Here is a 15,354-nt window from a genome sequence, read left to right as displayed (position 1 = left end):
CCACCAGTGCTAATATCAAAACAATCGTCTCTCTCGACAAACTCCAATTCGCAATTTGCTCTTCCTCCCGCCTCCTCCTCTTCTTAAAACCCTAACCACTCTTCTCCAACAAAACCACCATCTTTACCACCACTTGTCGGCAGCGCCTCTGCTAACCACCTCTCCTTCGCCGCTTCTCACGGTATGAACTTTCTTTGCTTCTATTCCGTATCGATTGTTTTTGGAATTTTCTGTTGAATTTCATTTGTATTTTCCGACAAGCCTTCAGTCTTATGTGAGGATGATTAGTTTTGCCTGATATGATAGGTTTCAAATTGTTAAATATATTATGTTGGGTTTTTTTGTTCGCCTTGTTAAATTGTAAATTTTGAGAAAATTACAATTAAATTACAATCGAAAGTGAAGTTAATAAGTTTCAAATTTAAGCCTGGTTTCAAGTTTCAAATTCCCTTCTTTGTTGATTTTATTTAGAATGTTGTACTTTCTAATTGTCCAATCTGAATATTAAGGTTGTGCAACATTTGTTGAGATTTCGGAATTTGAGAGCGAACAAAATTCAATTGTTTTTGGTTACTTTTGTTACCATGAGAGTCTTAGCTTAGTGTTGTGTGATTGTGAATTGGGTTTGTGACTCCTGCAAATCTGTAAAATTTAGGCTTTTCTTTTATTTAGAGGGAGAACTCGAGCTGAATTTTCGAGCTAGAGGTAGTAGTCTTCATGCTCATTCGTGTTTCTGACTTGGTTGAAGTTAAAAAAGAGTGCGTACACACCTGCATAATGTAGTTCCCTGGGGATCATCCTACCGAATTAGGAATTCATCATCGAAATAGGAGTTAGCATTTAGGCTATGTTATATTCGACTTATTTTGTCTAAATAAACTTAATTGTGTGTTAAAATGTCTGAAAAAAACTTGTTTTTTCTGAACTTATATTATTTGAACTTAACTGAACTTATTTTGTCTAAAATAATTCAAAATATGTTGAGCAGAATAGAGCCTTGGTATTCTTGTCGTACAAGTAAAGTTCTCATGATTTTTACCCTTTGGGTCAATAATTTGGATATATAGGGTCACAATAGGAGATATATAGGGTCTTAGCCTCTTAAATGTTAAGATTTGGAGAAGACCACGGATGTAAAGGGTTGAAAGGGATATCCTAGCAAGGGCGGTAGATATAAGAACTCTCTTGTGTCAAAATTACTGAAATGAGAGTTTGATGAAGTTATCTACTCCACCTTTTTTCTCCTTTATGAAATGGTAGAAAATGATTTCGAGGGTCCTTTCTTGCAGATATCAGTGGAATGGCTTCCTCAGATGAAGAGATAACTAGACTGTACAGAATTCAGAGGACAATAATGCAAATGTTGAATGACAGAGGTTATATTGTGGCTGATCATGAGCTCAATATGACGAAACAGCAGTTTCTTAGTAGATATGGTGAGTATTTGAAGAGGGATGCCCTTTCTATCCAAAAAACCAAACGCAATGATAGCTCTGAACAGGTATTCCTCAAATTGTGTACCTTTCTCATGACAAATAATACAGGCATATCCAAATATCCTCTTTTGTTCTGTCTTAATTCTAAAACTAGCAATTGGCGTTTTTACTCTGTTGCAGATATATGTTTTCTTCCCTGATGAGCCGAAGGTTGGTGTTAAAACAATAAAGCATTACACCAATACTATGAAAAATGAAAATGTGTCTAGAGCAATTTTGGTGGTCCAACAGAACTTGACTCCTTTCGCAAAGACTTGCATCAGTGAAATTTCTGGCAAATTCCACGTGGAGGTTTTCCAGGTTAATATCAGCCTCTTTATTGGTTCAGTTCATTGCACCAACTCATTATTATAGAGCTCTGTACTAAAGTAGTCGGATGCTAATCTGTTGATATATTCATAGTAGTTGGGTCAGGAGACTCGGGACTATAAATCTACTTTCCATTATTGCTAATTGTTGAATGATAGCATAGATTATTTCAACTCTTGTCCTATCCGTGACGCAAATGTTTTTGTTAGGTAAAGGGTCTTAATAGTATAATTATTAGCTTGTACCTTGTATGAGGAACTTTTTCTATCTACCCACGCTGTGATGAATTGATGATCTTATGGTTGTTTGCTGGTACACTAAGGTCCTAGTGGAGTTTTCTGTGATAGTTCATGTTTGGGCTTCTTTTATGAAAAAACTGTCTCGATTGCGTAACGTGTTTGTTTCTGCTTTTCAGGAGGCAGAGATGTTGGTTAACATCAAGGAGCATGTTCTTGTTCCTGAGCATCAATTGCTAAATGATGAAGAAAAGAAGACCCTGCTCCAAAGGTACACCGTCAAGGAAACTCAGGTCAGTACATTATTTCATGCTAATTTATTTTTACGTCTCCTTCGCTACTGCTAGATTGTGATCTTAGCATTCGCAAACCCTGGAAATATATACTGTTCTTTCTTTCCCACAATAATTTCTCCTATTTCAAGTGACCTAGAGTTTTTATTTTTTGGGGTATGCTTCTTGTTGAAATATAATTCCGGAAAGACAGTAAAATAGTCTGATAGTAGATTGGTAGTTGTGGCGATTTGAGATTGAGAGTGATGGTGTTCTTGGGCCAAAGAAGCAGAATCCCTTCTAGTCCTAGGGATGCAAGATTATGCAAATTTTAACCATTGTGTAAACTTCTTCTAGTCCATTGACTCACGATTTATATTCTAATATGCAATTGCTCTCTGTAAAAGAGTTCATCCCCATGAACTAGTGACATCAGAACTATTTGGCCTCACTTTTGTAAACTAAAAATGCTAGTGTTTCATTTTCTGGAATGATATTAGTGTTTCATTTTCCCCCATATTTGTTATCCTTCTCCCGGTCCTTAAATTCTTTGTTTGTTTACCTTTTTGTTCAGCTACCAAGAATTCAGATGAATGATCCAGTTGCAAGATATTACGGACTTAAGCGTGGACAAGTTGTGAAGATTATTCGTCCTAGTGAAACCGCTGGAAGATATGTCACATATCGATATGTTGTATGATTTAGGCCATCTACACTAACGTATACCGAACTCTGGTGTCCCCTGTTTTTTCTTGAGAAATTGTATTGTAGTATTTGAGGAGAAGAAACCATCTAGGGCATTGTATGGTTGTTTTTGTCTATTTTGGAATACAAGTGTTCGGAAGTTATACCTCTGGCTCTTGCAATGCGAGTAACAATCAATCACCCTTGCTTTATTTTTACCACTGAAGGATATAAGTTTACACTGTTTAAAGTGTTTACAATTTTACATGAGGCTGCTTACGATAATTCAACTGATAACATAACTAGTACGAAGTATTACTTAAGTTGCACTTCATAGGATTGGTAATTTTCTTCTAAAACTAAATTATTAAAAATATTTAAGTTGACAATCGCGAATGAACTAACAATAAAAAGTAAATTAAAAAAAATTACATTTACCATAAGAATTCATAGTATATATTTTTTTTTTTTAAAGGTAAAGTGACAAGGACTCATGAGGGGAAGATAAAGAAAATCTTTCAAATGAGTCGCAAGAGATTTGATCCCTAGACCATAGAGATACAAAAAGTTGATATTATAAATTTATATAATGAAGACAATTATAACAAGACCCACATAATTATATTTTTTCTTAATTATAAATCATAATTTATATTCAAAGTAAATAATATGAATAGTGTAAAAAAATCAAATTGTGTCGTGTAAGAGAGAACAGAAAAAATATATACAATACACGGTTTATTACTTGCTTAAACAGTTGCAATGCACCCGGTGGTGTGGGAGAAGATCAGTGACACTTTGTACTAAAGTAATAGGGTATCAATATTACAGCACAAATTCTTATTTACAAGTGGTGTAGAATAAATATTGTACACCGGGGTAAAAGTTGACTCAAAATGCTTAAAAATTACCTTTATATATGTAAAGATTATCTATTTTTTAGTGATAAGTTTTTTCATTTTAATAAATAAAAAAATCTTCGGAATTACTAATAATGTGTAAAATTATTTAACCTTTTAAAATGTTTATCTATCAACTTTTTTTATATAATATAAAAGTTATAAAAAAACTAGGTTAAAGTTACAAAAAAATACATAAAAATTATCTTGGTGAACAATAAATTTATTGTACACCTTATGCGCACAAGAACTTTTGATATTACAGTGCTCTAGCTTAAAGAAAACCAAATAACTTAATTTCTGATGTTCAAGTTCAAGAGCATTTGCTACTCTTTTTAGGATGGCCAATTAGCAGAAAGTGAAAAATAGAAGAGCAGTTTATAGAGCCATGAGGTTATAATTTTCTATAAACCATCGTCTAAAACAAGATCTAACACAATTACAAAACACTTACTAACTTATTTGCTAACTAGAAAGCAAGAGGGAGCCTTCTTGTAAAAACACAAACTACCTGTACAATAATGTCTATACTAAAAAAATTAAAAGAAAAGAAAGAAAAGGCAGTGGGTTTAGATGAAGGGAAAACCCAGTTAAAAGAGGTGAGAACTCAAGGAGAAGTTACTTTCCAATTCATTGAATTGCTTGGAGATCTTAGCCCTGCAAGCTGGACACATGAAGCCAACGGAATCTGGTTGTGGTTCAATGTCAGTTATCTCATGAGCGAACTCTACCCCGCACCAGACACATACAGTTGTAGTCAGACATCTGTGACTGTGAGCCATTTCTTGTGGAAATTCTGATTGAGATTTTAGAGAATCATCATCCACACCAAGTCCTAACTCAATATCATTTCCCATATCCATGGAAACCTCGTAGAACGAGATTGTATCTTCTCGACTCATACCATTGTATTTGTACATCTGAGGTTCTATGACATCCAACTTCAAGTATTCAAGACCACCCACACTTTCAAGATTCTGATCAAGACTGCATATATCCTGTCCTGCCTGTTGGTGAGAACAAAATTACACCATTAATCAGTTATTTACGGAGTAGTTTCTTCTTCTAAACCAAATAAGTACTGCAAGTAGTTATCACAACAACAAATCAAGAGGAGAAAGAGTGAGTTCAGCGCAACAAGTAAACTGCATACTGGAAGTCACGCATTCCAAAGAGAAATATAGTTACATGTCGAACTTATATAGCACATAATCCAGACCTATCATTCATAAATGTACAAGGAATATGTTTTAGCAGTTCACTTTCTATCACGATTGATGCAAAAGCCATCACATGCAAGTATGAAGAAGCCAGATATTAGATATGCATCACAAAACGAAAGTCTAGATAGATAATGCACAGGGTGAATGTCAGCCAGCAATGCAAGTCTCTAACATTTTCTATGGCTAGGAAAAATAAGAAATCAGAATTAGCTGGAGATCACAGCCATTAACTTCCATGGATTGTTACCTTTTCAAATATTTCATCAAATGTTGACGAAGAATTCAATGGTATTTGAGGCACTGGCGGCAACATCGCACAGTCTGACATATGATTTGTAGCAGAAACAGTAACAAGATCAGTAGAATCATATTTTTGTGCAAGTTCGGGCTCAGCTTTATGTACATCCAATTGAGTAAGTTTTCCAGAAGAATCAAGATCAGAAGCTTTCTCATTGTACCACAAGCCATGGATATTAGGATTATCAGCAGATGCCATGTCATCAGCAGTGGTAGAATTGCATCTGACATTTTCAGCAAAGCTGCTTAAAGCAGCAGGTGTCATCGGCATTTCAGAGCAAGAGTTCTTCTCAGAAGCTACTATATTACAGGTTGAAGACTGCCAATTAATCTCTCCATCAGTCGTGGACATCTTTCTCCTTTTAGCAAGTGGATTTATCTCCATAGACAGAGTTTCATCTTTTCTAGCATCCTTTTGTATTTCATGTACATCAGGACAATCAGTTGGGACGTTAATATTTTCATCAGTCCTCGGTATCTCTCCCATCTTAGCCTGCGGATTCAATTCTAAGGATGGAATTTCTTCTACACCGATGTCCACCCCTCCACGTTTACTGAAGCAAGGATCTAAGTGCTTGGCATTTGAATTAGTCATAGACATCTCATTAACTCTATTGCATGGTGGATACAGTTCTATGGATGACAATTTACCTTCCTCAAAAGCCTTTCCTGTTGCAGTTCCATTAGGACAAGCACTTGACATCCGGCCAACCAGATTACAAGGATACAACTTTCCAGAAATTTTGTTGCCTTCACTGTAGTGTTTTCCCGCATTTAATCCATTATGGCAGGAACTTGAATTCTCTTTAGACTTTAGAACAGTAGATTGAGATTTTTCAGGCACACTAAGTTGATCAACATTATCAACACTGGAAATCTCTTTCTCAAACACCGGGCCACCAATTTCCTGAATTGAATTTTGAGCAACTTCAACCAAAGCATCCATTCTCGAGTTGCTCATCCCGGGTGGTGAACTCTCCATGCAAAGAGCACGTGTATGGCCATTCAGTTGATCAAGTAAATCCTTAGGGGTTTTGATAGAGCCCTTAACGTGATTTCCCACATGGCCCAGATACCGGCGCCTTTCTTCAAACACTTTGTGACAAAATTGGCATTCATATTTTCCATCTTTCATAATTACTCCATCTGACACGGACGAACCCAATCTGCGTTTCTTCTTTTTCTTCTGGGTTTCAGATTTTCCATCTTTAATAACTACTTTATCTTCCACGGGTAAATCAAGAGTGTACCGTTTTGTTGTCTTTTGATGAAGTGTAAACATGTGCTGCAAATATTTATCCTTTTCATCAAAACTTATATTACATGAGTGACATTCATATAGGTCACTTACGCAAACATCTGGTAGATTTTCAATGCCCAAAATTGAAGCCTCCATCTCATGTTCCATAGAAGCACATGCACTATGTATAGGTGAATTCGAAAGGTCCAGCATGAAGTTGCCATCCCCATAATTTATGCACATAAGTTGACGATCCTGTTAGACAGAATGCTTAATCTATTAATCAACTAAGCAACACAAATATTATCAAACTTGCAAAAGATTAGAACTTACATTGACTGAATCTACTGTTTGCAGTTGCTGAGATTCAACCCTACTGTCCCTCACCAGTTGAACATCATTTATCCCAAAGTAAGATTGTAAATAAGAAGATACCTCCTTACAAGACAGAAGTTGTTCTCCTGTTGGACTGCAATAAGATAACAGTACAATATTGAGAACAAAACTCCGATTCTAAAAAAGGGCCAATTTCCAACTAATCCAAAACAATCCATCAATTAAACTTGCTCAAAACTGACCATATAATGCATGTTCACCGAGTACCAACTTCATGACGTTATGGAGTTTCGTACATTGATTCAAGCCACGCTATCAATCAAATAATCATCAACCCCGCCCCCCAACACCCCAGGAAAAGGGCAATAGGCTGCTACGCCACTTTTCGCAATTCTTTGGTAAATCATAGTACTTCAATATTAAGTTATTAGCACGATCAATATTAAGTTATTAGCACGATCAATATTAAGTTATTAACGCGATCTTCACCCTCAAGTCCCTCAACCCATATTCAAACAAAGCAAACATATTCAAAGATTAACAGCAAACAAAGCAGGGAAGTTCACATCAATATTAAGTTATTTAACACAATCTTCACCTCAACCCACATTCAAATGAAGCTATCAACATGAAAAAAGCAAACTATAGATTGATTTTTGAAACAATACTCACTTGCATGCTTCTCCCTTCATCCCACAAATTATCAGATATTCAAAAAAATCAAGTGGTTGACTTGATTCTCCCTTCACTCCCAAGTTATAAACCATATAGTCAAAATCCATTGAAGTACTGTAGATAATTAGGGATTAATTTATTTTTATTAGTGTAGAACCACCCACAAAGATTAAAGTAAGAAATAGTTTCCCATACAATGAAACAACTCAAAATTCCAATGAAAAATGGGTTAGCTATTGTAATCATCAATTCATGCATGTCAAGTTTCCGCACAATTTACTCAAACCATATAATTCTAAATAATTTCAGAAGCGAAGATTCAGGACATTGGAAATGCCAAAAAAGAGAGAGAGCGAAACCTGATATAACGGCGACAATAAGGGAAAAAATGGCCGCCTTTCCGTCGCAAAGCGATGATAAGTTTCCAACCAACAGGCAAAGCGTCGCCTAAAGAAGAAGCGTCGACCACCCTCCTTTTCTTCCTTCTGCTACACCATTCTCCTTCCATGGCGGCCAAAACCTCCAACAATTCCTCCTGCTTCACTCTTTCCCCTGCCCTCTTCCTCAGCTCCTCCGCAAATGGACCACCGTCATTTTCACTCTCCTCCAACGCCGCCAAGTCGACCACCACCCCATTCCTGTTGACAATCTCAACCGTCGCATTCTCATTCTCATTCTCGCCCTCTCTCTTCTTTTTGGGGGGTTTTTCATCAGGGGTAGAATCGTCAAAATGGAGGTGTTTTTTGAGGAGGGTGACGATCAAGTTGGATTCAAACCGTTCTTTGTTGAGGAGAGAGAAACGGTGGCGGCGAGGGTGAGGAGAGAGGGAGTAGGTTTGTTGGTGAGTGCTGAGAGATGGGTTGATGTAGAATTTAGAGCTGGCAGCGGTTGTTGTGGTGGTGGCGGCGGAGGAGGAATTAGAAATGGTGTCGGAAGAGAGGAGAGAGAGGGAGTGGAGTTCGGAGTGAGTGAGGGATGACATGTCAATGGAAATTGGTGGCATAAAGTGGTGGTGGGTTGGTTTTGCATTCACCGCCATTGGCTTAGACGGCGGCGGCCGCGGCGGAGTGGAGAGGAGAGAGAGAGAGAGTGGTGTTGGGGACGTGCACTGTGCAGTCCAGGTGGGAGGAGAGAGTGGACACCTGGATTTTGATGCTCGAAAGAAAGAATGAGTTGAAAAAGTGAGGAGAGAGAAAGAAAGAAAGACGCACTTGTTGGAATTTGTCAGATCACTTTCGTCATTTTTTTTCGTTGTCCAAAAATTTAACTCCGACACCCGGATCCCAGACCGGAGAGCAGAGAGTCCAGATATGGTCAATTATACACCCGGGTGAATTGAAAATGTGATTGATGATCAAGGATTAAATGAGTAGAAATTTTATGCCATCATTTTACTTGCGTATAAAAAATCACAAAATGTGATTTATGTATCCTGAATCCTGATACACAATCACCTTATTTTTAAATGAGCATATAGTAAATGAACATATATTTTAAATTCAAAGAACATATAGTTCACATGTAAAGAACATATAGTAAATGAGCAATCCAAAGAACATGTAATAACATGTTTCATTTGCATGCGGACATTGAAATCATTCTCTATGGTCATTGGGTATTAAACGAATGTTAATTAGGGTGCATAAAGAGCAATGTGCACCCGAGTGTATAATCCAATTGCGTGGAAATTAGGGGTGTGCAAATGCGGGTTCGGTTACACGTTAGAAATTTATTTCGGGTATCCGTTAATTTTGGGTTGCAAGAATGCCGACCCTAAACCGTACCCACAACTATCGGTACCCGCTTTTTCGGGTATTGGGTTTTTTCCGGTCGGTTCGGTCGGGTAATGATTCACATTAATATCTGATTTATACAATAACATAAGAACAAAATCAAACATTGGGTGGGTTAGCTATATGTACAAGGCTGCTATGCTATATGTTGTTGCTTTGCCTTTAGGGATGCTTTGTGTAAGAAATAATGACGGGATCCCTAATTTACACGCGGGAAAGAAGCTGGCAGAAAGCATAGTTAAAGCGAGACTTGCAGCATGTGTAAATAAACGTACTCGGCAGTAGACCTGGTTATTGGACAGGGTAGTCCAATGGATATAGGGTTAGGGTCAAGTTAATAGGGCTTTTATTGGGCAGGGCTCTTATTGGACAGGGCCTTTATTGGACAGGGTCATTATAGGGTCAAACTTATACTACAATTAGTTTGAAAATAAAAATAGTAATGATACAAAAAATTACATGCATAGCTTCGTATTTACTTGTACTTGCACATGGCTCTTTTGTTTTTCATTTTTCATTGCTCGTTTATTGACCCGCCCAATAATGACCCGCTATTGACCCGCGACCCGCTTTTGACCCGCCCATTATCGACCCTCTAAAAATGACCCTTTCAATACCCGACCCTCTTTTGACCCGCACCGACCCTGAACCGCCCCGCCCGATAACCAGGCCTACTCGGCAGTAGCAACTTCCAACATTAGTAGACTCAACATCATAATATCCAACGGTAGATTAGCAAATTTAAGGGCAAAAACTAAAACTTTTAATACTTTAAACTAAAATTGATTGGAAAAAATGGGTAAAAGTATTTATTATTATTATTTTTTAGTTAAATTTATAATTTTAGTGGGTTCGGTTACCCGCTTTTCGGGTCGGTTACCCGCATGTTCGGTTCGGGTTTTTCTTTAAATCAAAAAATCCGACCCTAACCCTATTATTTCGGTTCGGTTACCCGCCTTTTTGGTTCGGTTTTTTTGGTTTTCGGATTCGGTTTCGCTTTTCCTGATTTTTTGCACAGCCCTAGTGGAAATCACCTTATTTTACCATGACTACCATGTCATCTCCTATCTCAGTACGTGTATACACAAATTCCACATTAGCGTGAAGTGATCAGGAGAGTATAATTTATACAAAATGTCTTACCCACAAAAGGTGTACAATAAAATTAATGTAAATCAGAGTAACTTTTACCCAATTTGATTAAATTTTATTATAATTTTTTTATGGATGGACATTTTAGGGTTATATATTTCCTTTCATACATTATTGGTGATTTAGAAAGAAATTTTTATATTAAAGCAAAAAAAATGATCTCTAATAAATATATAATGAGTAACTTTTAAATATTTTACTTTAACTTTTACTCCGATGTACAATATTTATTATACAACACATTAAATAAGAATGTGTAATTTATATGTCATGACCGTCCCTATTATAACAACCACAGTAACTATTTCACCATTACATCCACGACATCCCCTCTTGTCATGTATAGCCAGTTTTAGGTTTTTGTTTTTTTAATAGTTAGGATGATTGGAGGCACAATAAAGAGAAAATGATGTTTCATAAAATATATGGATTGTTCTAAGAAATGATCACATAAGACTATTTTTCTTACTTATAAATTTTGTACATAGTTATATCTTATCTTTACATGGCCTTACTAGGATGGCCAAAGGCCCTCCTGATATGAATACCTCGAATTCATATAGAGCCCATATCCACACCAAGAACGAAGGCCCATCTTTTTAGGCCCACGGCCCTATCTGATTGGTAGAATCCCTAGTCAAATCATGTCTAAAAGTCCAAAGCCTGCAGACAAGCCCAACATGCAAAAGACCCAACAGATCTAATCAGGCCTCCTATTATCGGACACATGTCCTAATCTTGGAAAGCATCTAATCATATCGCCAGGGTTTAAGGATCGAATCCCAAGAAACCTTAGCACTATAAATAGTGCAGATCCCTAGGTAAAAGGCCACATTCATTACGTTCCTACCTACATTAAAACTATCTTTGTTCTGCCTTCTCTCTACAAATTACTTTTCTCTCTAGCTTATACTTACTTAGGCATCGGAGGAAATATTCCTACGGGAATATTCTTGTTTTGCAGGTTGACAGAGGATCGTGCCAGTTCATACTTGATGCCTCCGAAGAGCGCGTGACACGTCATCACCGTAAAAGATCCCACAACAATATCGATACTTATTACATGTTTAAATAAGATTCTCAAGGTAAAAACACACTAGTTTTAAGCCCGTGCGACGCACATAACGCTCTATTATTTCGTATTTGAATAATAACCAATATCATTTGAATGTTGAATGTTGAATGATGTATCACAAAAACAGCTATAAGTTACGAATAAAAATAATAAGTGTTAGAAAAAATTTGAAAAAAAAAGTCACTGAAGAGATTAATTTTATTTTAATTTTATTGAATAATAATGGTTTGTTTTAATTTTATTTTAATTTTATTGAAAAAATAGTCACTGAAGAGAATGGCATTGAATAATAATTTTATTTTAATTTTATTGAGTAGTATATATTTACATAGAAGTCTAATTATATACTTCACATATAAGTTAAATTCTTTGTACAACACATAATGAAAGGTTTAGCATTACATTCTTTAATAAATATACCAAACATAATAGATAAAATCCAATAAAATATGTACAATCTAAACTTATTAATTTTTTAGTTTCAATGTGTTTAGTACACCTAATATAAAAAACAAACATTTTATCCTCATGTTGTTGATGTCCTGCGCACATTCCACACCCATGGCCCTATTCCTTCGCTACATTGTCGATATTTTTCATATTATTCTTGCGTTTAATTTTTGTAACATTGAAATGTTAATTTGAAAGTAAAAATGTTGTCTTCGTGTTGCTTGTCCTTGAAATGAGTAACCAAGTTTTTAGGCACAACTGCTTGGATATGGTTTTCCTACATATAGAGAAAGCATGTTAGTTTAAATGAACGATTCGCTAATGAAATGTTATTTGATAACTTATTTATGAATGCAACATTCCCAAATTATATGAGATTTTGTAGAAGACCAAATCATATTCCATCGGATTACCAGTGCTCATTTCATATTTAATACAAGACTAACCGAATACATAAAACCTTAAGTAAAATCCTAGTTGGTTAAACCTAAGGCGGATCCGAACGTGTTGTGGACTTTCTACGGAGGGGCAACGTTTGGGGCTCTAAAGACTTGTTCTTTTTCGGTTCCGGAGCAGCTAGGGAAGACACGCATCACATTGTATGTCACCTAAATTATGCTAATTGACTGTGTGTCAATTAATTTGGATTTTGGCTTTATGGTTTTTCCGCATGAATTATATTGTTGTATTATTCATAACCTAACGTATCATGAGCCTCTAATTAATTCCATAATAAATTATAGTTAACATGGATTAAAATTTATAAATTTGCAATGAATTAAAGGGGTGATTAATTTCGTGGATGTAAGTGATTGCAAATTCGTGCGATTATTTGATTATATGTTCGCAGGATTTTTCGGCAGTTTTGTCAATAATGGTCGAAATCTTATGTTTTTATAGTGAATTTCGCATGTAAACGACGTTTTAAATTTTTGACAAAAATTAAAGATTTGATGCCGAACCCATAATTCCCAAATTCGAAGCCTAGCTATGACTTTTCGGAGGTTTTAGTTTTTCGAATGCAAAATTTGTAATTTTTATGATGTTAAATTAAATATTTGTGAATCTTGTATGTAAATCTATTATTGACCTATGTTTAACAATTTTGTTAATTATACAACCTAATTTGTAATTATAATTAATTCGTCGAATTTCAAATAATTTAGAATTTGTTTTGAATTTCATAATTAGTTGATAATTTAATTAGGATCCTATGATTAAAAACCACCATAAAATTTGTTAAAATTGAAAAGTTTTAAAATTTTATGACCTAGATTTTAATCCCTAAGAAAATATGTAATCGGAAATTAATTTGAATAATAAATTTTCGATTTTTTCGCCTAAATTTAGTGAAATTAATATGAATTATTAATTTGTCGTTAAATTTAAATATAAAAGTTTTGATTTGTATAAATAGTTCACAAACTTGCACGTACGAAACAATGGAAGCTAAGTGTTACCCTTAAGGGGTGTTGCATAGTGCGGGCATGCGACGACGAGCAAGGGAGCTCGTCGCCCATGCGGTACTAGGCAACGAGCAAGCACGAGCATGCGGGCGCAGGCATGGGCCTGTGCGGTGTGTGTTGTGAGAGTGATCGAGCAAGGCGACGAGCGTCAAACACAAGGCATGAGGCAGGCTAGCAACACGACGAGTAAGGGAGCTCGCGTGCCGCTACGCCAAGCCCCTGCCCAACGCACAACAGCTAGCACAGCGGTGGCTGTTGCGTTGCTCGTTGCGATGCACCTCTCGACCAACAACAAGCAGCCCATGGGCGCTGCAGTTGTATATATGGTATCAAGAAAATGTGGTAAATGATAAAATGTGGTAAATGATAAAAGTACTCCATTCAATAATTATGTGGTAAATGATATGCAGGTGACCGACTTAGAGTGTCATAGACATATAAAGGAATATGCCAAATATGTCATTGACTAATTACTAAAATTTGAATTAAATCTAGTTAGAGTTTTTAATTAATTAACAAAACAAATGTAAGTTAACCAAAAATTATTTAACTATTTAGTAATATATATATATATATATATATATATATATATATATATATATATATATATGGTGAGGTTCCTGTGAGAACCCTCTTATCGTGAGAACCTCTATTTTTTGAATTATATGTGCATATTATTTGAACTATATATGCATAACTTTTAAACTAAATGTGCATCAATTTTTTTATTGTGAATATAATTTTTAAAAATGCACATTTTGGTCAAAAAATGTGCACATAATATGTGAGTAAAAATATATACACTTAGTTAAAAGATTATGCACATTTCGTATAGTTGAAATATCATGCATATTTAGTTCAAAAAATATGCACATTTAGTTCAAAAAATGTGCATATTTAGTTCAAACAATATGTACATTTAGGCTTTCACCCTAAGTGGTTCCCATAGAGTTTTCCCTAATAAACTTCTCGTACTCCGTATGCATTTTTGTTGCCCTTCCCTCTCTCCTGCTTTTCTGTGGAATTGCATCTTTGCTTCCGTATAAATGGCGATTTCAGTCCCCATAAGAGAAAATATTGCAGTATATAATTGTTTGTGGGTTATCATTGATCATTTGTATTGTGAAATTAGAACGAAAATCAAACAAATTAAGCTAGTAAAGGTTTCTTAATTTAATTTGTTAAATGATTTATTCTAAAATTATAAACAAATTGGGTGGGGGAAGCCATTTATTGATCTTGAGTTTAGCAGTGATAAGGCATAGTATTCATCGGAGACCACAAAAATCGAAATTGTTCGCCGCTTAACCACTGCCCTCATCCCTTGTAATCAAATTGTATAAATGCGAAAATTTTGAAGTGTTTAGATGAGAGTGAAGTGAGTATACCAGTGAGGAGAGTTTTGATGGCAGATTAAAATTCTAGCAGTTTCATTGGATTTTTGCTTCCATGGGGTGAAGAAAGTATTCGGGAGAAAATGATGAAGCTAGTAAATGTTTCTTAATTTTAATTTGTTCAATGATCGAGTTATTCTGAATTGATAAAAGAAATTGTGAAGAAGCCATTGATTGATCTTTTACCGGTGATAAGGTATGCAGATGAGGATGCTGATTTTTTTCTCTCTCTTCATTTTCTCTATCTTGGAAGCATGGAGATTAGTAATTGAATTTATTTTGACGGGGGAAAACGAATATTTGGGCATATTCAGGTGGATAAATAGGGGCCATGGGAGTGTTGTCGTGGGGAGGAGA

At 35.7% G+C, this 15,354-nt stretch overlaps 2 protein-coding genes across 3 annotated transcripts; one reads left to right on the top strand and one right to left on the bottom strand.

Annotated features, from left to right (window-relative positions):
- Positions 1-3,161, top strand: LOC110777702 (DNA-directed RNA polymerases II and IV subunit 5A). Its single transcript, XM_021982293.2, has 5 exons — positions 1-181; positions 1,290-1,501; positions 1,617-1,796; positions 2,221-2,334; positions 2,888-3,161. Exons 2-5 carry the CDS (start codon positions 1,301-1,303, stop codon positions 3,011-3,013), a joined length of 621 nt encoding a protein of 206 aa, XP_021837985.1. The 5' UTR covers positions 1-181; positions 1,290-1,300; the 3' UTR covers positions 3,014-3,161.
- A 1,094-nt stretch (positions 3,162-4,255) lies between these two features.
- Positions 4,256-8,895, bottom strand: LOC110777701 (uncharacterized). 2 transcript variants are annotated; one of them, XM_021982292.2, is made up of 5 exons: positions 8,027-8,895; positions 6,990-7,125; positions 6,768-6,911; positions 5,367-6,701; positions 4,256-4,903 (listed from the first exon to the last, which is right to left on the bottom strand). In XM_021982292.2, the coding sequence occupies exons 1-5, from the start codon at positions 8,704-8,706 to the stop codon at positions 4,487-4,489; spliced, it is 2,712 nt and encodes a 903-aa protein (XP_021837984.2). In that variant the 5' UTR covers positions 8,707-8,895; the 3' UTR covers positions 4,256-4,486. The 2 variants fall into 2 exon arrangements, with proteins under 2 accessions (XP_021837984.2, XP_021837983.2); XM_021982291.2 differs by having other exon boundaries at positions 5,367-6,911; positions 8,027-8,894.
- Positions 8,896-15,354: the final 6,459 nt, after the last annotated feature.

The sequence above is a fragment of the Spinacia oleracea genome, chromosome 4 (assembly GCF_020520425.1).
Source record: "Spinacia oleracea cultivar Varoflay chromosome 4, BTI_SOV_V1, whole genome shotgun sequence".
Taxonomy (NCBI): Eukaryota; Viridiplantae; Streptophyta; class Magnoliopsida; order Caryophyllales; family Amaranthaceae; genus Spinacia; species Spinacia oleracea.
This window is presented reverse-complemented; position numbering and strand designations above follow the sequence as displayed.

Excerpts from the sequence above, each read along its gene's own strand:
- LOC110777702 (XM_021982293.2), top strand. The coding sequence starts at position 1,301 with ATGGCTTCCTCAGATGAAGAGATAACTAGACTGTACAGAATTCAGAGG. Across the intron at positions 1,502-1,616 it reads GCAATGATAGCTCTGAACAG|ATATATGTTTTCTTCCCTGA; the intron begins GTATTCCTCAAA and ends ACTCTGTTGCAG. Across the intron at positions 1,797-2,220 it reads TCCACGTGGAGGTTTTCCAG|GAGGCAGAGATGTTGGTTAA; the intron begins GTTAATATCAGC and ends TCTGCTTTTCAG.
- LOC110777701 (XM_021982291.2), bottom strand. The coding sequence starts at position 8,706 with ATGGCGGTGAATGCAAAACCAACCCACCACCACTTTATGCCACCAATT. Across the intron at positions 7,126-8,026 it reads TATTGTCGCCGTTATATCAG|TCCAACAGGAGAACAACTTC; the intron begins GTTTCGCTCTCT and ends ATCTTATTGCAG. Across the intron at positions 4,904-5,366 it reads TTGATGAAATATTTGAAAAG|GCAGGACAGGATATATGCAG; the intron begins GTAACAATCCAT and ends TCTCACCAACAG.